The sequence below is a fragment of the Falco punctatus genome (genome assembly GCF_963210335.1).
Source record: "Falco punctatus genome assembly, chromosome: 15".
Lineage (NCBI taxonomy): Eukaryota > Metazoa > Chordata > Aves > Falconiformes > Falconidae > Falco > Falco punctatus.
Window position 1 is genome coordinate 23,930,070 of NC_137595.1, and position 25,965 is coordinate 23,956,034.

Here is a 25,965-nt window from a genome sequence, read left to right on the forward strand (position 1 = left end):
GTGGGGCAGGGTCTTCTCTCTCCACTTGCCCCATCCCTGCCTGAACCCGTCCCCACCGGGACAGCTGGGTTTCAGGAGAGCATGGGCTTGATGGGAGCCCCCAAAACAGCGTGGCAGCAGCTGGGGGCACCCACAGCCCCAATTCTCTGCCAGCTGCAGGGCTGGGGTGCAGGCAGACATGAAGCCCAGAGGAGAGCTGCGTCAGCCCCATGGTCCTGTGCAAAGTGGAAGGGGCTGCTCAGGTATTCAGGGAAGCTGCCACACATACCACACTGCACCAGGACAAGCAGCTCCAGGATATTTCATCCTCCTGGGTGGAGGAGACCCCTTGCCAGGCAACTGAGCCCAGCTGGGTGCCCGCCCCTTTGCATGTGGTCCCGGCTCTGTCAGCAGCTGTGGGGCTGGGCCCAGGCAGGAAGGAAGAGCTATGATCATCCCACTCCAGAGGCTTCCCCATCTCCTGGGGGTCCTGCAGAGCTCGGGATGAGGCATCTGGTTGTGGGCTGCTGATCCAGCCTCAGGAATGGCAGGGCTGTGCCACAGTCGCTGTGACTTGCCATGGGCACCCACGCAAGCCCTTTCCACTTTGTACGGGACCATGGGGCTGACGCAGCTCTCCTCTGGGCTTCATGTCTGCCTGCACCCCAGCCCTGCAGCTGGCAGAGAATTGGGGTTGTGGGTGCCCCTAGATGCTGCCACCCCGTTTTGGGGGCTCCCACCCACCTTGGAAAAGCAGGACAGGGTGGGCCAGCAGCTCCCTGGGTCCCTATGCTGAGTACAAGGATGCAGGCAGCTGTACCTCTGTTTCCTACCATAGCATTCATGCGCAGGCCCCCTTCTCAGCAGCCACACACGTCCCTCCCAAACTGCCCACCCGTCCCCCTGCATGGCTGGCATCTGACGTCAGGCAGCAGATGAATCCTGTGCCCAGCAGGCTGGAATGGGGGTGGCACGGCGGGTGCCTGCAAATATCACGGCTGCTGATGGCTCTGGTTATTCTTAGCACCGCACGGAGGCATAGGGGGATCTGCCTGGCAGCGTGGCCAGGAACCGGTGGGCTCCCCTGGAGCAGATGGCCCAGCTACGTAAACCGACTCACTCCAAGGCACCAACAGGGAAGGGATGGGGAAAGCGGCATGGCCAGATTGCACCTGGACCCTGCCTGGCACTGCCCTCGCTGCAGCAGGCATCTGCAAGGGGATGGGGTGGCTCTGGAGACACCCTGAGATCAGGACAGGGTGATAGCTCCTCTCCTAGACCCCTGCAGGGAGGGTTGCACCAAAGTGGGCATTGGGAAGATGGGCTGTGGGACCTGGACAGACCCTGTAGCTCACAGACAGACAGCGCATGGCTTGGGTCTTGCTGCAGAGAGGAGTGAGCCATTCAATGAGCCTGGGTCCCCCCACAGACCCACACATTTCCCCCTGTGCTCTCCTTCCCAGCTCATCACCCGCTCCAGCGGGGGTGGGGGGGCGGGAGGAGGGGGCTGCAGGAGAAGCAGGGGCAGGGCTAGGATCCCTGCACTGAGATGGGAGCAGAGCACCCCACATTTCAGCCAGGAGAAGGGGATCCCTTTTAGAGCTGAGAGCGCAATTGGCAGCCTGCCTGCATGCGACGCACTGGACTGAGCCATCCCCTGCTCCCCAAGCCTGCAACAGCCCTGAATGAGTCCTTGCTTCCTCCGGCTTATCGGCCCATGCCAGCTCTGACCAGGGGCTGGCAGTGCCCCTGCCTGAGTCGGGGGAGCTGGCTGCCTTGCTGGGGGCATGGAGCAGCTGGGTGCCCTTGAGGAAAGCAAGTGTGCAGAGCTTGCAGGCAGAAATCAGCACTGTCCTGGTCCTGAGAACAGCAGGACCCAAAAAGGCCAGAGCTAAACATAGGAAACCTACTTTTCAGCTGTTGCCACCAACAGCGGGGCCGGATGCCTGCTCCCAGTTTGTCCCCACCACGTGGCTCTGGGGCTTTGGGGAGCCTACCGTGGCTTGCAAGGCTTGCAGGCAAGAAGATGGCAGCTCGTGACATGGGCCGGTTGCAGATGCGGAGCAAGGACCTGACGGCGGGGGGGGCAGCAGGGCTGGTGTGGGGCAGCCCTCCCCACGGCAGGCATGCTGGCCTGGGGGCTGCTGGAGGTGCCAGGAGCCGCAACCGGAGGGCAGGAGGAGCCAGCGGGAACGGCCATCTGCACCCCGGGCTCTTCCACGAGTAGGGAGGCGATGCGACCTGCTGAAAATAGCCGCGGCCCCGGGCCAGACTCCGGCCGGCAGCCGGGCGAGGGACACGCGGCGCCGGCAGCGCCCTGCCCAGCCCGGGGTCACCGGCCGCGGCGCCGGGCGCAGCGGAGGGGCAAAACCGCGGCGGGGTCTGCGGGGGCGTGAAGCGGTGCCAGCCACGGCGACGTGTCCTACCCGCCGTGCCCACGGGATGGCAGCAGCTTCCCGCTGCTCCCACTGGGCACCCACCCCACCGCCCGCCCCACGGAGCCCGGTGTGGGGCACGGTCCTGCCCGCGGCACGGCGGCACGGCGGGAGCACCGGACAGGACACACACACCCCAGCTCACGAGAGCCGTTTTCCAGCCAGAGGGATAGAAGGAAAGAGAGCTCAGCACCCTCCTGCTCCCGTGGGCCCTGGCAGCAGTGGGGTCACCCAGGGACCCCCTTGCCAGCCCCACTGCCAGGCTGTGCTGGTGCTGCTGGCATCCCTTCTCCCAGTGGGGCTCAGCCCCTGGGCAACCGCTGGAAGGGGTGAGAAAGCACCTCGAGAACAGTCGTCAGCAACCACCGGTACCACAGAGAGAGGGGACACCCCTGTGGCAGCCTGGGGGTCTCCCGTCCTCCAGGAATTCGCCTAGTTCCAGCATCACCTCAGGGCTGCCAATCACCCCCACCCCACGCCTGAGCACCCTGCTAGTGCTGCTTCCACCAGCGAGCCGAATCCTGCCTTGACCCGGTACTGCCCGATTGAGACAAGTGCTGCCCAGGGGTCTCCTTGGTCACTTTTACAGCTGTTTATCTGTGGTAGATGTTGTCTTGTGCCTTCCTTGGTTACTAATGGACTGGAAAGTACTTCATCCTCATGTGATGCAAATGCATCTTCCCCCTTCTTGCCAAATAGGGAACATAAATGTTTATTGAACACTTCTGCCTTTTCTTCAGCGGCATTAGATGCCCTATTAACATCTCATGCAAGTGCCGCTCTGCTTCCAGGCTCCCTGTTCTGGTGCTTCTAATGGTTTTGCCCTGCCAGATTTTGACCCGGTTTATCTCTTATCAGTTCTGTGCACTTCAGACCTGCTGCTGTCCTCCGAGTGCTGCTTTCTGCAACTCCTATCAATCCATTTGCAATTTCTCCATAGAGACTTGTTCCCGCTGCCTTCGCTTCCCCTCCTGCCCACAGTGGGCTTTTAAGAGCCTGCCTGCTCCTTCCCTCAGGCAGCTCTGCTGCCTCTCAGATCCTCGGCCAACCCTTCTTCAGCAGCTCCTGGTCATTTTGTCCAGATGTTTTCCTTTCCAAAGGGGTGAGAGATCTCCCAGCTGGCTCGGAGGGTTCATTGACCGCCGGTGATGGCAGGCCTGGCCCAGCTGCCGCCCTGCGTGCCGTCTGCTCCCTCTCACCCTGTTTCTGCCTGTGCTCCTTCTCCAGGACCTTGGCACACTCCCATTCCTCGTCTGGGGCGTTGCAGCCCAGCTGTCCCCACATCTCAGCTGGTTTTGTCCTGTGTCCCAGCACCCCCGGGGCAGCACGCTGTGCCCCAACTGCCCTTCGCCAGCCCGTGGAGACCAGTGCGGCTTGCTGGTGGGCAAGACGTTCCCAATGGGATGCAGGAGTGCTATGGAAGTCCCTTTTCCCTCTCTGCAGAAATTTTCCTTTCTTGTGTGCCCAGCACCCTGCAGGCAAAGCCAAAACTTCCCCCCACGTCCTTGGGCACCTTGGCTGCATCCCACCTGTGCCCTGTTTTTGGCTCCTGGTAAAGCTGCTCCCTGGCACAGCCGGGCAGCTCCCGGCGATTCCGCCAGCCCGGGGGCTTTATTCCCCTCTTCCCTCTTTTCTGTCTCCGCTCTGGAGCCGCAGGGGCTGTTGCGTGCCCCTGCCCGAGCCTCGGGGGCTGAGGCCACGGGCATGCTCCAGCTCCCCAAGCCCCTCTTCCCCCTCCCCAGGACGCGCGGAGTGGGGCGGGGGTCCCCGCCGCGGGGGGGAGCACCGTGGCCCCCTGCCACCCCCTCCCGGGCCAACTCCAGCCCGCAGGTTGGGGGGTGCGACCCCCCTGAAGGAAGGCCTCCGGGGCGGGGCGGGGGCGCGGGGAGCGGCTCGGGGAGCCACGCATTGGGTGCGCCGGGCTGCCGGGGACAGGATCGGCGGGGGGGGGGCGGGTGCCCGGGGGGGGCGGCGGCGGGGCGGGGTGCGGCGGCGGGCGGCCTGTGCGCTCGGGGCCGCCGTTACCAATCAGCGCGGCGGAGCCGGGGCGGGCGGCAGAGCCGGGGCGGGCGGCCGTGCGCTGCGCTCGGCAGCCGGGCGCGTGCTGCCGCCGCTCGCCCTCCGCGGCCCCGGGAGCGGGCCCCGGTTGCGCCGCCGTGGCAACGCGCGGGGGTATCCCGGGATGTCCTCGTCGCCCGCGGAGGAGTGCCGGTCGCCCGTGGGGCTGGACTGCTGCAGCTGCTGCCTGGACTTGGCCAACCGGAGCGGGCTGGAGGAGGGGGCCGGGGGCGAGAACAACAACCTGGGCAGCCCCACCGTCAGCAGCTTCCGGCAGCTGCAGGAGCAACTGGTCCGCAAGAACCTCAACACCGACAAGCTGAGCTCCATCATGCGCCAGGACTCGCTGGAGCCCGTCGTGCGGGACCCCTGCTACCTCTTCAACCAGGGCATCTGCAACAGGAACATCGACCAGACCCTGCTCTCCATCCTCCTGCTCTTCCACAGGTGGGTGTCAACGACGGATGCCGAGGGGCTGCTGCCTGCGTGCCTGGAGCCGGACCCCTGTGCTCAGGAGCTGGCAGTGCGGGGGCGAGCCATGGGGCCTGCAGCCCCCCTGGGCTGGCAGGGGCAGGGGGAGCCGCATGACCCTGGGGCTGGGTAGGGTGGCATTGCTGGGTGTTTTTCTCTAGGTGGGGAGAAGCCTGGGCAGCCATGCATGGTAGGGAGCCCAGTTCTCCCACCGTGGGTGGTGCCAGCCCAGTCCCTGGGCGCAGGTCTGGGTGGCTCTGCCCTGTGATGGCCAGTGGTGCCCCTCTGTTGGTGTCCTGCGTCTGTCTGTGCAGTGACAACAGCCTCCAGCTGTGTGTCTCAGCCTCTGGACTCTGTTCATCTCTCTGGCTACATCTTACCCACGCAGACGTTGCCTGCATGGGCATGAACACTGTCCAGCGTCGAACAGGCACTTAGTCCTGCATAGAGAGGGGCAGCTTGTTACTTGGGAAACAGCAGTGCTGCCTCAGAAGCCACATTTAGAGTTAGTGAGAAACTGACTAGGAAGCTGGAGAGTCCTACTGCCAGATCCAGCTCTTTCAGCAGCTTCCCTGTCTCTCCCTGGAGTAAATGGAGTGGAGACAAATTTGGCCTGGGTGGTATTTCCCATCCCTGGAAAGCGACTTGGTCCCTGACTGAGCTGTGCCCTCTCGGCTCAGAGCAGGCTGCTCTGGCAGGGGGCTGCCTGCGCCAGGGGCACTGGCTCGGGGCCGGCCCCCTCAGCTTGCCAGAGGGCTGGGCTTTACCCTGCCAAGGCTGGGGAAGGCAGGAGTGCAGGGTCCCAACCTGCTCCCCAGCTCCAGCATGGTGGGCAGAGACTGAAGGGGGGGCGGGGGTCCCAAGGGCTGGCACTCCGCAGGGTCCCTGGCCCTGATGAGGGAGACCCCAGAGATGGGGAGGGAACAGAGCTAGCTGTCTCAGGTCCTGCACTGGCACCTCTGGCTCTGCGATGGGGCTAGACCTGGTGCCCAGCCATCTGGGAGGGCTAGTGAGACAGCAAGGAGAAGGCTGTGCTGCAGGCTGGTAGGCCCAGCCAGGGCTCTCGTACCAGGGGGTAGCACCTGGAGTGCCTGTGGCTTCAGCAGGATGGATGCATCTCCCCTCCCAGGGCTGAGGGCACATGTACGTGGCAGGCATCTGCGTGACTAGCAGGGCAGGCAGCAGCTCCAGGAATCGTTCGTCTGCTGTGGGTGAGGTAGCATGCAAGTGGGGTGCGCAGCAGCACCCGCATGTTTGCAGACACCTTGCCATGCCCTCCCCTCCCTGCATGTACATGCACCTGTAGGCGTGTTCCTGGGCTGTGCACAGGCAAGCAAGCCACCCTTCGCTCCCCCTGCCCAGCGCGGGAAGGCGGGCAGGCTCACACGTAGCTGCCCCACGCGTGCGAGCCACCCAGGTGGTACGTGTATGCCTCCTTGCCCCAGCCAGCGTCTCATGCTGAGCAGGCTGCTCCCCATGAGCCATCCTCGGTGGAGACATTCTTCTTGCGCTTACATAACGCCGAGCTGCCGCTCAGGTGGGGAAGGAGGGGCCAGGATGCTCGCCAAGGCACCCGGCACTCGGCCCGGGCTCCCGGCTGCGCAAACAGCAAACCCACCCAGCCAGGAGGTAAACGGGAGCCAGAGATTTCCCTTCACTCCGGGAGGCTGCAGCCACTTGGCATCATGGGTGGAGAGGGGGAGCAAGACACTGTCCCCAGCGTGGGCTGTCAGGTCCACGTGTTGGAGCCAAGCACCCGGGCTGCTCCTCTGGGGAAGATAGTGACGGTGGCCACGGGTGAGAGGCAAGCGATTTGAGCATGGCTGGCTGCTTTCGAACACATCCCTGCGGAAGCAGGACCCATGGTGCTCCTGGCAAGTGAGTGTCTGCTCTGCTGAGGTAGTGAGCAAGCAGAAGTGCCAAGGGACCAGGGTTTGTCCACATCTGTGCTTCTTGGTTCCCCTTGCTGTGGTGCCCAAGCCTGTCCTCCATACCCTGGCGTGTGTTGTGTCCTGAGCCTCGGCATCATCCAGGATCAGGCCACATGTGATCAGGGAAGAGGGAAACGTAATGCTGGAAGGGCAGGGGGGGCATGATGCTGGGAGCAGGGCAGACCCCTGTAGCCTGCTCCCCCTCCGACCTCTTCCACAGCTAAAGTTCAAAGCCTGAAATAAATCCTGGCCAGCATTTCCTCAGTGGGGCCATGCCGCCCATCCATGCCTGTCCTTGGGACACCTGCACCCTGCCTGCTTGGAGCTGGGTGCGTGCCCTGGCAGAAGGATAGTACTTGAGCCTCCACAGGAGGCTGAGATGACAAGTTTCTGTGCAGTTGGCATTGTCATCACTAGACTTCGGCTCAGCTGTGCTGGGCCCTCTTGATCATAGCCTAGTAGCCAGGAACAAATGGTTTCATCCTGAGAGGCTGGAGGGGGCTGAGCAGGGCTCTCCTGCTCTCCAGGGCACACTGGGGAATCTCCTTACTGGAGGGAGCTGGATCTCGCAGAAGCAGGCAGGGATAGGCATGGTGCACAATGCAGCACATGCCACCGCCAGCCCTGCCAAGCTGTGCTGACCATGGTGTGCCGCGGCTGAGCTCAGTGCTGATGGGCTTCCCCGGCCTGGAGCTCCTGCAAGCCTGGCCTGTGGGAACATCACCTCGAAGCCTGCTGGGTCATGGGGTAGGAGTCCCAGGGTGACAAGATGCCTGTCATGGAAGCCAAGGCGGGCACAGCAGACCGGCTGCCTGGCATCTTCTTCCAGGCAGTGGGAGGATTTGGGCATGCCAAGGTCAGCTACTCCCTGGAGTACAAGCTATTCTTGCCGCTAAAATGAAAGCTCACTGGCATCTCAGTGGTCTGCAGGGCTCAGCAACCCATGCTACAGGACACGGGTCAGGCCACATGCAGCTCTGTCCCATGGGAGCAAAGCAAACAAATGCCCGGTGCACTGGTCCTGAGCAGGAAGGGTGGCTCTCCCAGCCCCCTCCCTGGGCAGACCTGCCCCGCGGGACCGGGGCGGGCAGAGCAGCCAGCGGGACAGCTCTCCAGTCTCACACCCACACCTCTCTCACGCTTACACGTGCTCCCACACACAGCCCCCTCTCCCCATCAATGCATCCTTGTTGCTCCAGCCCACTCGGCCGGCAGGAATGCACTCCCTGGCCCAGCCACCCTGAGATGCCCTTTACGCCCTGGCTCCATCTCCTCCTTCTGCATCAGTGCTGCAAAGTGACACCCGACAGACAGGAACAAATAGTGCCATGCCACAAATGCCACCCTGGCATCGCTGCCTGGGCAGCTCTTGCTTGCTGGCCTGACCTTATGGTGGGAAAGGTGGTGCTGCCCAGCTTCTCCTACCTGCATTTATCCTTCCTCCAGCCTTTCCGTGCAGCACAGCAATTCCCTGCCGTTCCCTTGGCTTGCCCAGGGGAAGGTGGCCCCTAGCCTCTTTCAAGGCACAGACCAAAGGGTGTGTCATTGCCCACCCTGTTCAGTGGAGCAGCAGGTCCCACAGCACCTGCAGAAGTGTCCCCTTGCTGCCCAGAGCAGAGCAGGGCACAGGCTGGCCAGGCTTCCAGATGTTATCCAGGAGAGGCTGGGCAGGAGAGCTGGCATGGGCTGGACGATGTGGGTGAACAGGTTGGCACATATCTCCTCTTCTCCACCCAGAGCCAGGCGGGGCCCTGCTCAAATCACACACCAGTACACACCTGGGAGGATGCTGTTCTCTCCCCACAGCGCTGACCTCTTCCCATGCCGCTGGCTCCCCTCACCTCCCTTTGCCCCGGGAAAGGTGCCACACAGTCACAGGGCTGCTCTCCCCAGCCCACTGTCGGTCAGGCTTGTGCCTGGGTCTCAGATGAATAATCTCAGGGTAACGCTGGCCTTGCAGAGGGATGTCAGAGACCTTCCTGCCCACCACACCAGCGTCTGCAGGGAGATAGGTTGCCCAGCCAGCATGGTGGTAGCTGGCTTCCCCATACCTAGTGTTTCCGTGTGTGCTTGGCCTCTTGGCACCACCAAGGTCTCCCTAGAGGGCAGCTCATGATGCCCTCCATGTGAGGGCATGGAGAGAAGGCCTTTCTGAACAGGAACCCACACCCTCCCCAAGCAGGACGGTTTCCTGCAGGAGCATCAGCCTTGTAGATAACTGGTCCCGAGCATCCCTACCTTGTGCATCCCTCACAGCATCGCTGGAGCGAGGAAAGAGCATGGGGAGCCTGTCAGAGACCACCCAGCCAGGAGGAACCCCCCAGAGACAGGCAGGCTGGAAATGCTGAATGTAGGTTGTCTGAGACCCCCAGCAGTGATCTAACCCTGACCTGCAGAGCCCAGGGCTTGATCCAGCATGGCTGAAGCATCTCCAGCAACCCCAGAGCCAGACTCGGGCTCCAGATGGAGCTGCTTGGTCCTCCTGCACTATGCTGGACTTCAGCAACACATGAGCATGTGCATCCACACATCCTCCCATGCCAGTATAGGAGCACAGCTGCTAAAGCAAGGGGCACAAACCCGCTCAGGTTCCCTGGTGCCAGCAGCAAGGGTGCCCTTATCAGGCCTGTTATCGGGGTGTTCCTCTGGCACCCACAATCCCCTGCTTTGTATGCTATCACCTCTTGGGTATCTTGGCTCATTCCCTAGGAGGAGAAAGTTCAGGCTGGAGCAAAACAACAGCAAGCACAGGTGTGGGCACACCTGCCTCCAGTGCCCAGGGCTGTGGCCCCCAGGTCCCACATGCCGTGCCACCCAGGGACAAAGGGGGGTGGCCCAAGAAGTCTCCAGACCAGGCTGGCAGCAGGGTGCCTGGATGCAGGGCGCAATGGAGGGACACTACGGCTTTGCACCACGCTACGGCACAGCCTGTCATAACAGGGAATGAGGGAATGCTGGGCTGGGCCGTGAGCTGGGGCTGGCCCGCAGAGGAAGCCCTTTACAACCCAGACAGCATCTCAGCTCCCACCGGGCACATGGCGCAGATGTGGGTGCCATGGGCGATGCCTCTGTGGGCACACTGTGTCCCTGGTGTACTCCTCTGTGCTGGCACCCATCTCCCTGGCCACCTCACAGCACAGAGAGGACTGAATACAGTGACCTGTGTGGGACAGAGGGGTTCAGGGCACGTGTCAGCAGAGCCTGACGGCTGCGTGTGTGCACAGGGAAGATGATCATGGCATGTGTGCGTCCGCTGTAAGGTGGCTTCCAAGGGCAGAAGAGGGTCCAGGAGGATCCTGCCCTTGTTAAGTGACTGAGACTCAGTTTGCAGAGGGCAGAGGATACCCAGAGGCTTGTGATGGGGAGTGAAGGCTAGAGAGGCATTAAAGGCTTCCATGCTTTGCCTATGAGCTCTGAGTTATATTTATCCAGGTGCCACACATTGCTGGCTTTGGGACAGGAGTTTGTCATCCTCTGTCTGTGTGTTTAGAGTTATATATATGTGTGTGTGTGTGTGTATTTGAGAGGCTTTTGCTGCAGAATGATTCCAGCAGCAGAGCAGAAGCCCTGGGCCCCTTCCCATGCTGCTGTCCCCCTGTCCCTGGGAGTGATCCAGTCCTTGCCACCCCTGCCTGTGACTCCCCCGGGCTGGCAACCCTGCCCAGGTAGGCAGCAGGGTGGCCGATGCCATGGGGCAGCACAAGATATTCCCATGGGATCACCATGCTGGTGATCCGCCTGTGGTGCAGAGCAGGACTGCTCCAGGCAGTTTGGAGGCAGGGGACTGTCTCATGTTTTCCCCAAGAGTTGGCACAAGCCAGGTGACGGCTGGCAGCCGAGGCCGGGCACACAGACAGCCATGGCAGCGTCACAGGTACGCGTCCTGCTGGCAGCTTATTGTCTTTCGTGTTGTTATTGTTCTGAAATGTCAGGAAGGGAAGGGTTTTAACGAAGCGTCCCTGGTTCGAAATGCCCAAGATTCTTTGCAAAGGCCAGACGGGGTATTAATAACCAGCTCTGCTGAAACTGTGCAGCCCCAGCATGTGTCCTTGCCTGACCTCCCATGGGGCAGCTGGCTCATACACCAGTGGAGCTCGGCTCTTCTCCTATTCCTGACCCACACTGGCTTATGCCTGTCCAGGCTTTGCTCCCCTTGGCCAGCCAGCCCCAGGGAAGGGGTGTTGAAGGTCTGCTGTGGCTCCCCCCAAGCATCTCCATCAGGCCAGGCAGTAGAGTGCAAAGCTCGGGCACCTTTGAAAGGGGAAAGTGAAGGATTCAGGGGTTTCCTTGAAGATGGGTTAGTGTGGGCCCTGGAAGAGCAGCTTTTGGGGTTGCACGGGATGCTGAGGTGCTGCTCTCTTGCAGCTTTCCAGCCTCTGTCCTCTCATTATACAATGAACTGTCTTCCAATTACCAAGCCAGGCACTCCTGTATGCTGCCAGGGCAGCAGCTTCCAGCACCAAGTGTGGCTCCGGAGCACCAGCTCCTGCTTGCAGAGCAGCCTGGGATTTCTTTCAGAAGATGCTGGAGGCCCTGCCTTGGGGTTCCTCTCTCAGGCTGGAGATCTCTGGAAAAGCTGGCTGTGCACCAGCAAGGGGTGAGGGGAGAGCAGCGCCCGAGCTTCCAGCCCCCTGCCCACCACACACTTGGAGGTTCAAGGGCACCACATGGCCGTGGTGCTGCAAGGGGGTCCCTTCAGTGTCATAGCCACCTCCGCTCTGTCTCCAGTTCCGTGAAACCAAACCAGAGAAGGGTAGCCAGGATCTGGGGATGATCTAGCTGGGACTGTCCAAGATGATACAGTGGGCTACGAAACAAGGACAGACCTGAAGCTCACAGCCTGAGCTGGCAGGAGACCTGCAGGGCAGGGCATGGCTAAGCAAAGGAGGTGATAACATGGAATTTAGTTGCTGGACTCCACCCCATGGTGCCCGTGGGTGTGAAATGCTTGCTCTGCGGACAGATTTGTGGATGAGAACTCTGCTGAGGGTTCAGTCCACCCATCCTCCTTGAGGCTGGGCATCCTTGACCCACGAAAGGTAGGGAGTATGGCTGGGGGATGGCTGTGTTCTCCCCACTGCCGCCACCAGGCACAATGCTGGTGGGAACACCATGGGGTTTTTTGCTGGATTGTGCCATTGCTCCCTCTAAGTGCGCCATGGTTGTGGGACCCCGCATGGGCCGGGTGCAGGCAAGGGAGCAGCAGGGTGGCCAGGGTTGTTGCACGGCCCCTGGCAGGGCGTCCTCTGAGTTGGCCCGAGTTGTGCAGGCAGCAGCACGGGGCTGGTGTCAACAAACACAGGCAAGGCAGGAGGTTGGGCTGCATGGCCCGGGGGTGGTAATAAGCAGATCAGCCCTTTTTCCTCTTCCCCTCCTACCCCAGCACGCCTGGGGAAGCTGTGGCTTTGGAACCTTCCTATGTACAGCATCACGGGGAGGGCTTTGCCAGAGCCGGGTCATCTCTGACCTCCGCTCCTTGACTGCTGCTGGGAGGCAGCTGCTACTGGGGTGCACTGGGCAAGGGGCACTGGAGGAAGAAGAGGGGCTGGTGACAAAGTTAGAGAAAGAAAAATTGCAGCCCTCAGCAGGCCAGCTCCGGGGTGTGCACTCACACGCCAGAAAAAACAGAACTGGGAGTACAGCCAAGTACCTTTATCAGAGGAAGCAGGCAGCCCAACAGCTGGACATGGGAGCCTGCCAGAGCACCCTCCGCCCTCCCCACGCTGCCTCCAGCCCAACAGGTTGGAGAAGTCCCTGCACCGCAATCCCTGCCTGTGCCCCGCTGCCTGGTGGGGGGTTAGCTGTGTCCCCTGCCCACCACCCGCGGGAGCTCATTCTGCTTCCATCGCTGGTGAAGGGAGGGGAGGACAGGTTCCACATCAGCCTTCCCCAATGGCAAACCCTCCCTGGGCTTTCCCAACATAGCAAAGTGGCTCTCCCAATTGCTCCGGTGTCCCATAGCCCTGGGATGGGGGCTAAGTCTAGCAAGGCCAGCAGCACTGGCTCTGCAGGCAAGGACTTGCACTTACAGATGTACCCAGGAGGGGTTTCTCTTTGGAGCAGCTGATGCCCTGGGTTGAGGGATTTATGAGCCCTCTGAGGCCCTGGTGGGTGTGAACCAGGTCCCCGTGTCACAGGGCTCCTGATTGCATGGCGCTGCCACAGGTCCCACGCAACCCCTGGAAGGCAACGACTGAGCTGGGAGTCATGCCAAGCCTGTAGCAAACAGCTCAGCCAGGACATCTTCAGGATGAGAAAAGCAAGAGCTGGCCAACCAGTGTGCCCTGGCAGCAGGCAGCTCTGGCCTTGCAGCCCTCAGGACTGGCCCAGCAGCCCCACGCCAGTGGTGCAGGGCCGGCCAGGCACAGTTTGGGGTGCTGGGAGCGGGATGGCTGAGTAGGACAGCAGATGACACAGCTGCCTCCTTGCCCATGGGCAGCCTCATGCCATTACCTCTCCTTCCCCGGCACCAGGACAGGGCTGTGGAGCAAGACTGGGGGCTCCACAGACCGGTTCCATACCCAGCCCTTCCCACTGTGGGCTTCCACAAGCCCCACCCATCACCCACGTCTCCAGCCACCCCTCCTTCAGCTCCTGTGGGACACAGCTGGCCCTGGCGCTGGCATCCCCAGTCCCCTCGGCCAGCACAGCCACGGCTGCAGGATTTCAGGCTGTGAAAGGCCGCATTTTCTTAGCTGCGTGTTTGCAAGTGGTGGCTTTTCCTCTCCCTCTCTGCTCTGACCCTTTGAGCTGGAGATCTGACTCTGCAGAGCAGCCTGGGCAGCTTTGGCTCTGCGCCTTTCCCGTGTTGCTCTCCAGTGTCTCTGAGGCCAGGCAATAAACATTTCCCACGCCTCGGACCCTCTGAAGGGCCTTCCTCCCATTGAACTGAGTCCTTGGGAGACAGCAAGCCAGGAACACTGCCACAGAGCAGTGAGAATGGCCTGGAGCTGGAGGAGAGCAGAGGCTGAGGAGCCAGGACTGCTCCTGCAGCACTGGCCGGTCCCTCAGCTCCCACCAGCAGCTGAGGGGGCAAGGGCATCCTTCAGCATGTGGCACCGCAGTGCCCGGCAGGGGTTCAACGCATGAGGCTCAGCACAATAGCATATGTCATCCCTAGGGCCATGGGGACAGGGCTACATCCTCTGACCCACAACATGGTGCAGGTGTGGGGTGCCAGGGCATCCCATTCTCCTGCTCCTTGTCATCCCTGGGTCCAGCCAGGTCTTAGCCCTTTGGGGGCTGCAGCCCAGCTGTGTCTGTGCTGCCGAATCCTGTTGCGGAGGAAGGGGTCGTCACCAAATGTCACCTGGCAATTGGGAATTGGGACTGATGTCTCCCAGGCTTGGCACAGGCTGTGTGTAGGCTGGCTGAGGGGTCGCAAGCAACTTTGGAGTATCGTGCAGGGCCATTGCTGGGGGTTACACCAGCGAGTAGCTGGTGTCACCACCTCTCCTTGCTGCTCCATGACAGCCACAGGGTGTTTTTTTTTTCCCCAGAGAGAGCAACAATTAGTGTCACAATTACACTGTATCGTGGCTGCTGTTATTGTTCCTAAAATAACCACAGGCACGAGCTGGGACCCTGCCTGATGAACATCCCATAGCTGCACACATGAGGCAAGAGCTGCCATGCTGCTACCCCAGGGATGTAGCTGACACCACTGGCCCCTCTTGGCTGGCCTGCTCCAAGGTGCCCATCACCATGGCCTCTGGTGCCATAGGGTAGCAGCGAGTCCATGGCCCCTGCTCCTTAGGAAGAGCAAGGGGGGATGTTGCCCACCCTGCTGTGCTGCTGGCGGGCCCCGACGGAGCGGGAACGGAGCAGTGGGAGAGGAAGCGGCTACCAGAAGCCTTGCTGGAGCAGGGCCAGCAGCCTGGCAAGGCCATCTGCTGGGGCCACAGGGGGCTGGGAAAGGGCTCCCCCACTGCTCCGGGCACAGCTGGGGCCCCATGCAGGACTCTGCTGCTGTGGGAGGTGTTTGGACAGCCCACAGGGCCTCCCATACAAATCCCTGGGGAGAGCTGAGCACAAACCAGGGGTACGGCAGAGGGATGTGCAGTGCTGCTCCCACCTCTGAGATCCCAGGTGGGCTGCAGTGGGGCTGCCCTGTGGGCTGGGGGGTGCCTCCTGAGCTGAGCTGCCCCCATGCCGCACTGCCAACACTGTGTGCATGCCCAGGTGTGTGTCTGCATCAGCTGTGAGTCACAGCAACGCACATGTGTTGGGACATATTTGCAGTGCACGTGCAGGATTCATCAGTATGCATGCAGAAGGGGCATGTTTGTAGAGTGTGCATGCACAAGTGCACATGCGTGCGTGTGCACCTCTATACAGGGTGCATGCCCATGTGGGCTAGAAAATGCACATGGGCACGTCCATGTGGGTGTGCCTGTGTGTGCAGGGCATGCATTTGCATGCAGGACTTGCACATGTCTGCGTGAATGTATGGTTTGCAAGGTGTGCCTACATTTGCGTGCACCCAGCAACACAGCCAGGGGTGTCTGCAGCAGAAGCCACATTCCTCGAGTAGGTCTGCGGGTGGGGGGCTGCAAGGGGGTGGGCTGCATCCCTGGCTGAGGCTGTGCCAGGGGCAGGAGGCAGCCCCCATGTCCAGCATGACCTGCCCCCAGCCAAGCATGCTGCCTTGGGATTCCTCATTAATTAAGTGCCAGGAAGGAAAAAGAAAGCAGAGCCTTCTGTGCTTCCACCCCTAAAAAGCATTGCTCCCCTGGGGGTCTCATGGAGGAGGGCAGCATCCTTCCCAGCCTCAAAGCCAGGGAGCCCACACCCCAAGCAGTGATGGTGGTGCTCAGGGCTGTGCAGGGCTGGGAAAGACCCCAGGAGGGATGGCAGCAAAGTCAGTGACTTACTTTTGTTTATTTTTGCAATAGTCCCAGCTCCATGGGAAAAATATTGGAGGTGGCAGAGCTGAAGCAATTTCCTCTCAAAGCACTGTGTCGCTGCACTTCCCCGATTCGCTCCAGCAGCTGTGGAAATCACCAGCTTTTCCCCAGCCCTGGGTGCTGAAGCACTGTGTCGGGAAGCGACTGGGCAGCGCCCAGGACCCCAGATCTGGGAGGCAAAGACTGTGAGCCAAGCTCTGATCTGTCCATCCTGGAGCCCTTGGTCCCTGGCACTAATAATTTTGGGCTTTCCTTTGGGAAGGGGGCTGGGCCAGGTCTGGGGGAGCCATAGCATGGGAGATGTGAAGGTGGGGAAACTGAGGCACAGCTTCCAGGGCTAGGAGCAGGCTGGGATCTGTCCACCCTATCTCCCTGCTGCTGCCCACCTCATTGCAGGAGACAGAAGGTGGCACAACCACTGACACACCCAATCGTGGGAGAGAAAATGCCTCTCCCCTTCCCTCCTGCCCTCTCCACAGTGAGATGGGCACCTTCCCTCAGCTGCAATGGGAAGCTGAGTCATGAGACCCTCTGTGTGGGTGGCCTGGGCTTGTCCTGGACAAGGGGACGGAGCTGTGCCCTGTTGTCCTGGGGGCTGCCACCCCTGCCCACTGCCAGCCACCCTGGGGACAAGCGCACACAGAGCGCCTTTCATCTGCCCGTGGAGGGGGGCAGTCACCCGCTCCCTGCTCAGCACCCACGCGGCTCGGGATGGCACACTGTCCCGCCGGCCCCTGAAAGGGCCAATTGAGCGCGGCTGAGGTCATCCACCCAGTGTGTTTACCCCATGCCCGCAGCCCCGGGACGTGCCGGCACCCAGGCTGTCCCTGCCACCCGGCAGGCCAGGGGGACGCTACTGCGGGCAGAGTCGGCATTGCTGCTGGCGTGCTGGCTGCCACCGGCGAGCAGAGGGGCTGGAGCGGGGCTGCAGGCACCAGCATGGCCTTCCAGCCACCGTACTCCCCAAGCCTCTTCAGGAGGAGGGACTGGTGAGTGGGGCCTGGCTGCGGGCAGGGTGGAGGGACACGTGCCAGCCCTGGGGCTGGGGGGGACAGACCCCTGCCCACTCTCTGCAACACCAGTCCCCCTGCTCAGCAGCTTCACGTGGGCTGGGCTGGTGCTGGCAAGGGGGGATGTGCATCATTCCCCCAGCAGAGAGAGGGACAAATGGGTCCCACACGTGCCCCCCGGGGAGGAAGCACCCATCCCTTGCACAACCCCCACACCGGGGAGGAGAAGATGCTTTTTGCACCCCCCATCAAACCTGTGTGTCTCAGGGCACCTGCACGTGCCTGGCCACAGTTTATGGGCCACACAGCATCTCAGGCCGCTCGGGACACCATGGCCCTCATCCCATCCTGGGAGGTGGGGCTCCGATTTGCTGGGGAGCAAGCTGGCAGGGCAGTGCTCTGAGCAGCCACTGTGCCTCAGTTTCCCTTTGTGACAGGGAAATACCAGTCCACCCACCCTCACCCCTTCCCTAAGGCAGGGGCACAGCAGCGTGCCCACCGGCTGTGGCTCCTTGGCCTCTCTCCGTGCTGGCACCCACCACCCTGGTGCTGGGCACCTTCAGCCCCCTGGGTCAGAGGATCTGGGGTCCTCTGCGGCATCTCTGAGGTGCAGGTGCTCCTGCCAGCACTAACACATTCTCGGGTGCTGCACCGTGCTGCGGGCTGTCCCGCAGGGTCTCGTTTAGCATCAGACCCTGGCTTGGGGAGGACAAGCCCCATCGGGGCGGCAGCAGTGGGGCGGGGGGGTGCGCGCCTGGGGCTGAGCAAAGTCCTGCCGGTCCCGGTCCGGAGGGCAGAGATAAGCCCTGGAGCTGGCAGACGGCCGAGCGCAGGGGAGCGTCACACCTGGGGGGCAATGCCAGCCCCAGCCCCATCGTGTTGCTAGGGGTGTTTGGGGGGACGGGAACTTGCCTCCCCCCCATGTGCGGGCCGCGCCGGGGGCGCGGTGGCCGACCTGGTGTGACCCCAGTGCTTGCCCGGGCGTGTGCACCCGCGGGGACGCGGCTCGGCGCACAGTGTCGGAGCCCGCTGCGCGCACCCGCAGTGTGGCCCCCCGCCCGCAGCTCGGGGGGCAGCGCTGGGGCCGGGGCCGGTGAGGGGCCGGGGGCGCTGCAGTTCCGGCCGGGGCCGCGGGGCGGCGCCCGCCCCCGGCCGGCGGCGGTTACGCAAGGGCGGGGCGGGCCGCCCGCTGGTCTTGGGCTTGTTTTGCACCCTGGGTTTGTTTTGCACGCCAGTTTTGTTTTGCTCTCCCGTTTCTGCTTTGCAGTCCGGTTTTGTTTTGCACTCCGGGTCATGTTTTGCGTGCCTGTGTTGTTTTTCCACTCCCGTTCCGGGGTTGCACTCCTGGTTTTGCTTTGCACGCCCGTGGTTGCCCGTTTCCCTTCTGCCCCGTCTCTGCAGCCGGGGCGGGCTCTGGTGGTCGTGGGCTTGCAGGCGTGCGTACCCCAAAGGCACAGCGCGTTTTCCCCTTTTCCCAGCCCCTCAAGCGGGGCCCCCGCACAGCTGAACTCCCATCTCAGTTATAGGTGGGGAGCACAGGAAGGGGGTGCTGAGGCATGGGGGCCGCGCAGGCATGTGGGGTTGAGGGGTGGGGTGGCAGGACTCTCGTTGCAGAAGATGGGTGGGTGTACAGATGAGAGGTGCAGAGAGGACAGAGTGCTGGAGAGCCTGGGTCCTGCACTGGGAGGGGGCCACGCTGTGCTGGGGTGCAACTGGGAGGCGCAGAAGTGCGGCCGTGGAGCGCCTGTGCGCAGTGCCAGGGTGCCGGGGGGCTGTGCCAGGGTGCGTTACCAGCTGGTAGCGGTGCCGTGCTGGGGAGCAGGCGCAGCACCGGCCCGACACCGGGCGCGGCGCTGTGGGGCGGCGGGCGGGCTCGGGCCCGTTGGCACCGCCCGGCGGGGCGGACGCCGCCGATATAAGCGGGGGCGGGGGGGGTAGCGCTGCATTGCGTTCGGTTTTGCTTCGCCCGCGCATCCAGCTCACCGCGGCTATAGCCATGAGCACCGGCATGTACCAGTCCCCCATGGAGGTGGCTGTCTACCAGCTCCACAACTTCTCCATCTCCTTTTTCTCCTCGCTGCTTGGGGGGGACGTGGTCTCCGTGAAGCTCGATAACAGGTAGGGGCAGCCCCGGTACCGGCCGCGGTGCGGTCCGCCCCGCCCCGCCGCTCTCCGCTGTGGCCCGGGGCTGGCCGGCGCGTCGCCTGCTGCTGTGCCCGTGCTGAGGGGGTTCCGGCTGCCTTGTTGCTCGGGGGGGCCCGGTGCGCCGACCCCGGCAAAGGGGGAGGCCCCGGTGCACGGGAGCCGCGGTGGGCGCGGACCCCCGGGAAGGGCTGTGTTCGGGGGCCTCTGCTCACGCGCTGCCTCTCCGCTCTCTTCCAGCGCCTCCGGAGCCAGCGTGGTGGCCATCGACAACAAGATCGAGCAGGCAATGGTGAGCCGCAGCGCTGCTCTCCCCGCGCACCTTGCTTCATGACCCCCCCGGTGCTCTTATTTGGTGGGCGGGGGGGTCCCCGGGTGGGTGCTCTGCCCGAGGGGGGATCCCCGCTCCCCAGCCTGTTGCCGGCAGAGCAGCTGCTTTGTCTGCCCGCCGGTGGCTGAGCTGATTGGCTCCGGCAGCGCTGCAGTGCGCAGGGAGCCTGCTGGGGGGGGAACCTGGGAAGGACCCTCCGGGGTTGGGGGGTGGGGGTGGGGGTAACCAAGCCAGGTCCCATGGGTGACAGGGAACTGCAGTCTGCCAAACCCCCGAGGGGGCAGGGGAGCTGGGGAACGGCTTCGGCGGCAGCGAGACCTGGGAGATGGACCTTAGGGATGCTGTGGGTGCTGGCCTGCGGGGTCTGCAATGGGTGAGCACTGAGCCCTGGCCAGGCTGCCAAGGGTGAGGTGGGGAGAGACAGCCTTTGGAAAAAGCCTTTATGCTACTTGGCAAGCAGCTAGGGGCAGAGCTTTGCAGAGCAGGGTGGGAGCAACCCCCAGGCTGTAATCATCAAGTGATCAGTCTCTTCAATGCCCTTTTGCAGGATCTTGTGAAAAACCACCTGATGTATGCAGTGCGGGAGGAGGTTGAGGTCCTGAAAGAGCAAATCAAAGAACTGTTGGAGAAAAACTCCCAGCTAGAACGTGAAAACAGCCTCCTGAAGACCCTCGCCAGCCCTGAGCAACTGGAAAAGTTCCAGTCCCGGCTCCCTGCGGAGGTCCTGTGCCCGGAGGAGCAGAGCCCTGGGGCAGCTGCCCCGGCCCAGCACTCAGGGGGCTCTGCGGTGTAAGGTGGCTCTGTCCTTGGGGTGGGCAGAGCCACAGAACTCTTTCTACTTAATCTCCTGCAAAATCGTTTCCGCCTTCATCTCACATGAAGGACTGCCTGACCCCGGCATGGAGCCGTGCCCCACCCCGGGCAAGCCTGGCCAGCCAACAGAGCCAGTGGCCATCTCCTGCATGAGGGTGCTCTTCTGCAAGGGAGACGTGGGCAGCTGACCCCTCCCCATCCAACCACCCACCATGTGCTGGGAGTAAATCTGGCCTGCCTGTCCCAGGCGCTGCTGAAACCTGGGCATCTACGACACCCCAGCAGTGCCAGGCACCCTTTGGCACTTTGATGGGAATCCACGGTTGGAAGGAGAGCACACAGTCCTGTGCCTTTGCTGCACTGTGCAGGGGGGTTTGTCTCTTTCTGGCAAAGCCTGACGTTGGAGGAAGAACGTTTTTTCGTGAGCGATGCAGATTTGTCCCACTAGCCACCCAGGAGCATGCTGGAACCCAAACCTGACTGAGTAGCACCGGTGGTGGCAGTTGCAGTGTAGTGCATGGCTGTACGCACATCAGTGTGGGGATTACAAGGAAAAAAAAGCTTGTTTTATTAGCTTGGGCATCTTCTGTAGCTGTATTTATGTATAAACACGTGCATGAGTGGTGCCCTGCTCTGGGCCAGCCATGCCCATCTCTGTACAGCTGGGGGATTTGACATAAGACTGGAATGGCAAGCAGCTGTAACTGGGTGGCCAGTGCTGCCAGCGGCATGACGGAGGGGATGGATTCACCCCCCTCTAGCAGCCAGCATGACAGAGCCATGCAACAGCGCTGGGAGGATCTGGACTGACCAGGGCACGACAGGGGCTGTGCTCCAGCCCACTGGGTTGCAGGGAGCTGGCCCATGCTCCTGGGCTCCTCACCTTCCCTGACCAGCTCTCTGGGAAGTGACAGGACGTCCCTTTTGACGTCAGAAGCGGTGACACAGTTGTGTAAATCTAGGTAGAAATGGCAATAAACTCTACTTTTTATACAAGTGTGCGCCCCGAGCTGTGTGTCTGTGGCTGGGAAGGGAGAGGTGGTGTTGGGGGAGGGGCAGTGTAGGTTGCTGAGGAAGGGGCTGGGATGAGACTGGTGAGGATGCTCTGCTGCAAACCTGCTGGGGTTAGGACGGTGCTGCTTCCACAGCTGAAAAAACCTGGCAGCTCCCTTTCTTCAGCAGAGGTGGGGGTCAGTTGTTGTCGTCTGTCCCTGCCCCGCCCCCCCCCCAACTGCTCTGGCTGAGCCAGGATGGGAGTTTGGAAATGTGAGCAGGTGCCTTTTTCCCAGAGGGGCAGGTGTACAGTAAGGAAAGGTGCCCTGAGCCTACGGGTCTTCAGCCTCTGTCATGCCTGTGACAGGGGAGAGATGTGTGCAGGGCAGGCTGAGGGGGGCAAGTGGGGAGGAAGCTTCTCTCAGACTGTGGAACTGTATGCACCCCCAGTCTAGCTCTGCCCTTTCTCCAGTGTTTTTGGTTTGTTGCTTCTCACAGACATCACTGACTTTTCTCTTTTACTACTTTTTGGACCATCTTGAAAGAAGGTGTGAGGGTCAGAGGACGGGTCAGCTGGACTGAACAGTGCTGGATGGGGACTGAGGGTGCCCCAGCACTGTCCTAGGGTACAGCCAGCCTTGGATTCAACCCCATGGGGTAGGTGGGAGAGGGGAAAAAAAAAAAAAACCCGAAACCCTCCATCTCTGAGGATGCTGGGTGGCTATGGCATTTGGGTGAGGGTTGAAGGCTGGAGGATACCAGGAGGTGTGTGAGCAGAGCCCCAGGCTGGCAGGATAGTTTGAAGCTAGGTGCAGTATCTTCCCCTGGGGTTTTATACCATGGTCATGGCTGCTCAGCCAGCTGGAGACAGCCCCAGCTCAGAGAAGAGGCTGGGAATGCCCCAGGCCCACAATAGCTGGTGGCTGGCCGTGCCCTGCACTGCTGGCAGAGCTGCTTTGCACTGCTTTGGGTTTCTGCTCTAGTGCGGGTGACTTGGCCCCAGCCCAATGTGAGTCACCGCAAAACCAGGGAGCTGAGGACGGTTGACACCCTGGAAACGCTGGGTAAACAGCAAAACACAGGCCACAGGAGCTCGAAAACATGCAGGGTGCCTGTCCCCTGTCTGTCCCAGGGCTGGGACCCAACTGCAGCCTTGCACAGGCAGCTCTGCAAACACTCTAGTGCAAGAATTAGGCATGCACATGTGTGTGCCTTGGGTGTGTGAGTACTGTGTTTGATTGCTTTCCCTGCTCTGTGTGTGTGTGTGCAAACAAGGTACAGGCACCCCCTACAGTGTGTACGTGCATCCCTTGCACATGCAGGCCAAGGGCATCTACGCACACACACAGGGCATCCCCCGTGCTGCCACTCTCTGGGGCAGTACAGTTTCATGGAATGGCTGTTTCCCAGGGTACTTGCTGTGCTTGTGCTGGCCATTTCACCGCAGTGGGTGTTTGGGGTGCCACTGGGCTCCCACCTGCTGGGAAATTGTCTGCCCAGCCTTCTGCAACCCTCCGGGGAGGGTTTGGGCTGCAGTGATGAGCTCTGTACCCCATCTGACCTTGCTGCACACCACACCATGGCTGCATTCCAGGGATGCAGTGATGGCATTTGGAGTCTGGAGCCCTGTTTGCCTTCGCCACCTCTCCCCATCCCCTGTCCCCTCCCTGCATCGCTGGGATGCCCCACAGCCCTCACATGCCTTTGTGCAGCAGTGACAGGCAATGGCACAAGGGCCTATTACAACCGCTTTGCAAAACCCACCCGCCCAAACCACTTACTCGAGATCAGCCTTCCTCCCACGGGTGGGCAGAGCCTTTCCCTGTCCCCGCAGTGTGGTGTGACACGGTGCCAGCCAATGGCACAGGGCAGCCCCACCAGAAACCCCTCCCTGCCGCTGGCCCATGTCACCGCAGAGCTGCTGCGCAAGGCTGAGCCCAGCCGTGGTGGTGTCCCTGGCATCTCCTGGAGCAGAACAGGAGATGAACCCTTGGGCCGAGCACCCAGCAAGCCTGGCTGGAACAGCCAAAGGAAAGGGGCTGCCACCCTCTCCCCCCGGGGTACAGGGTCTGTGCCCCAGCCCCTGATGCATCTGGGGGCTGGAGGAGGGCTTCGTCACCCCTAGGCACCTGAAGAGACCCTGTGTCCTTCCCAGGCCCCCTGGTTCTGGAAAAAGCTTGGAAATACCCTTCCCAGGCTGCCTGTTCCTCCTGCACACAGTGTCCTCTTACGCTGTGCCGCAGACCCTGGAGAAAGTGGCACACGCTGTGCAGCACCCAAAAGGAGATAAGCCCCCCACCGGGGCAGCCGGGTGCCGGGGCAGTGTGGTTCACCAGCCCTCGCCATCAGACCCCCTTCCTCCCCCCAGCAAGGATGCACCTTGCTGAAGAGGCAGCCCCTGGGCAGCAGGAGGGGAAGCTGACCCAGGCCCTAAGGCAAGGCAGGCACGGCTGAGCTCTGCCCCGGGCCGCGGCAGGGGCTGCCCTGAGCTCCCCGTGGTTCACCGTACCCTGCTTCCCGGGAACGAGTCAGGCTCGGCCAGTCCGTACGCGGGACGTGGGTGACAGCAGCATCCCGGGCAGCCGAGGGTTAAAGCTGCACGGCGGCCATCGCGGGCTGCCCCCGCCTCCCGCTGCCCCGGCGCCCCGAGGGTTAACGCGCCGCGGCAGGAAGCGTCTGAGAAACGGCCGGTTCGAGAAAAACCGAGAAGCTGCTGGCGCTGCTGCTGCTGGTGGTGGTGCTGCTGCTGCTGGGCAGAGCGGGGCTTTCCCGGCCCCCACGCCACTCCCCCGGGCCCCCGCACCCTGACCTGCATGGGGGTGCAATGTGGCACTGGGAGGAGGGGGGACTGTGAACCCACTCCTTCCCACTTGTCCTTGGGCCCGGGCGTGACTGGAGTTGGGAAGGGGATGGGATGGGATGGAGATGGAATGGAATGGGTCTGGAGATGCAATGGGGTATGGATGTGGGCACGATGAGGATGGGAGTGGAGGTGTGGTGGGATGGGGATTGAAGATAGGGATGGAGGTGAGCTGGGGCTGGAAGGGAGAGGGGGAGAGCAAAGGGGCTGGGATGAGGATGCGTCCCTCTTCTCCCACCCTGCTGGGGCAGGCTGAGCTGCCAGGGCTCTGCCCCCCCAGGACTCTGGCTCAGCTTCAGGTCATGGTGGAGAAGGGGGTCAGGGAACTTTTTGCTGCAGAGAGGGGGAGTGCACATGTGCTCAATGCAGTGTGTGTAGATACTTGCTGCTACAGGCAGTCCCCATCTGGGCACGGGGTTGCAGGGGCCACATGACGGTCAGGATCAGGCCAGGCAGACGGGAATGGAGCTGTTTCCAGTGTGCGTGTGTACCAGTACCAGGCTCTGGCAGAGCTGCTTGGCAAGCCTGTCCACGGCGGGCATGCTGCAGTTGTACCCTTTGCCAGCTCTGCCTGCCTATGGGCACTGGCACCTGTGGGATGCAGGCAGCGCCTATCGAAACAGCACATGCAGTCCTTGCGGAGAAGCTGTTGCTGCCCTGGCATGTACTGTGCTGCCGTTATACAACCACAGGGAACCAGCCCAGGCCTGTGGCCTCCTGGGATGGGACCCAGCAGTGCCAGCCTTGAGCCCCATCAGGGTTTTCAGTCCCCTGGCAGGTCACAGAGCTGTTTCCCCTTTCCAGGTGCACTGCCACCCTGTCACCTGAACAGCCTCAACGGGAGAGAGACCTGCCAGAGCAAGAGCCCAGCCTGCCGCAGAGGGCAGAAGCTGCATGCCGCTGGGACTGGGCTTTGTGTGGGGGTGGAGGCCCCAGGCAGGGGTGCTCGGGTGGGTATACCGTGTTCCCCGGTGGCTTGTGGTCTCCAGCACCCTGCCCTGACACCCAACCACAGGCGTTTGTCAGTATCAGGAAGTGAAACAAACAGCAGGCAGTCGCCTGGCAGCAAGACTGCAGGCAGTGCTGGGCATGCGGGGTGCCCCTGGCTGAGGCACCATCACTGTGCTGGCCCTCAGGCATGGCACCTCTCCCTGTCTGCTCGTGGACTGCTGGGAATGTCAGAAGGAGCAGGCAGGGTGCTTCTACCCCAGACAACTCCTCTCCACTCTCAGGTGTCCTCCCAACATCCTCATGGACTACAGGATGAGTTTCCACATTGGGGGAAAAAAAACACCTCTGAACGCTTATATGGCTTGCTGCCTGTGGGCTGCAGCTGTGTCCTCACCTTGGTCAAATGCTATGATCTGGGTCCAGCTGTCCCTTAAGACACAGGGATGTCACCCTTTGGGGAGCCAGCAGCACTGGCCATCCTTTCATCCCCAGCCAGCTGGAGAAAGGGGAGCCCAGAGACGAGCCATCTGCCTGCAGTCTGCTGTGGGTCAGCATGTGGAGAGCCACAGCTTTGTCCTCCCTGGTGAGGTGGCTTTGTGTGCTGGGACAATACTCTGGATAGACACCTCCCAGGGCTGGGACAGTGGTGGGAGCTGCTGTTGCACAGCCGCAAAAGAATTTTAGCTTTCCAGACAGGAGCAAGGTTACACAGCCTCAAGGAGCTGAGCTTAGACGAACAGCAAGAGAGAGGGAAGGAGGTAGCATGTGAGTGTTGTGTTGAAGTGGGACATGATGTCAAATGACAGCATCAGATACAAGAAGAGCTAAGGAAGATGAAAACCAGCTGGGTCACGCAGGTGGGTGAAAAGACTGCACAAGATGCACAAACAGCCTGAGATTCCTCCTGCCTGTATGTGCCAGAGCCAGTGTGACTGCTCCACAAGGTTAATGGGATCTATTAGAGGCGATAAAGAGGCTGCTGAGCAGTAAAATGTTCCTGAGAAAGTGAACTTCCTCATTCCTGCCAAGAAAGGGAGATTCATTCAGAGCACCAGAACAAATAAAACAATTAGAAACAGCAAGTT

The 25,965-nt window shown here is 61.8% G+C and overlaps 1 protein-coding gene across 2 annotated transcripts; it reads left to right on the forward strand.

The window, feature by feature from the left end:
* The first annotated feature begins 4,426 nt into the window (after positions 1 to 4,426).
* TSC22D3 (TSC22 domain family member 3) lies at positions 4,427 to 21,072 on the forward strand. Of its 2 annotated transcripts, none has more exons than XM_080365623.1 (3): positions 4,427 to 4,919; positions 19,173 to 19,224; positions 19,811 to 21,072. In XM_080365623.1, the coding sequence occupies exons 1-3, from the start codon at positions 4,597 to 4,599 to the stop codon at positions 20,054 to 20,056; spliced, it is 621 nt and encodes a 206-aa protein (XP_080221749.1). In that variant the 5' UTR covers positions 4,427 to 4,596; the 3' UTR covers positions 20,057 to 21,072. The 2 variants fall into 2 exon arrangements, with proteins under 2 accessions (XP_080221749.1, XP_080221750.1); XM_080365624.1 differs by lacking the exon at positions 4,427 to 4,919 and adding an exon at positions 18,716 to 18,908.
* The last annotated feature ends 4,893 nt before the right edge of the window (positions 21,073 to 25,965 follow it).

Excerpts from the sequence above, each read along its gene's own strand:
- TSC22D3 (XM_080365623.1), top strand. The coding sequence starts at position 4,597 with ATGTCCTCGTCGCCCGCGGAGGAGTGCCGGTCGCCCGTGGGGCTGGAC. Across the intron at positions 4,920-19,172 it reads ATCCTCCTGCTCTTCCACAG|CGCCTCCGGAGCCAGCGTGG; the intron begins GTGGGTGTCAAC and ends GCTCTCTTCCAG. Across the intron at positions 19,225-19,810 it reads ACAAGATCGAGCAGGCAATG|GATCTTGTGAAAAACCACCT; the intron begins GTGAGCCGCAGC and ends GCCCTTTTGCAG.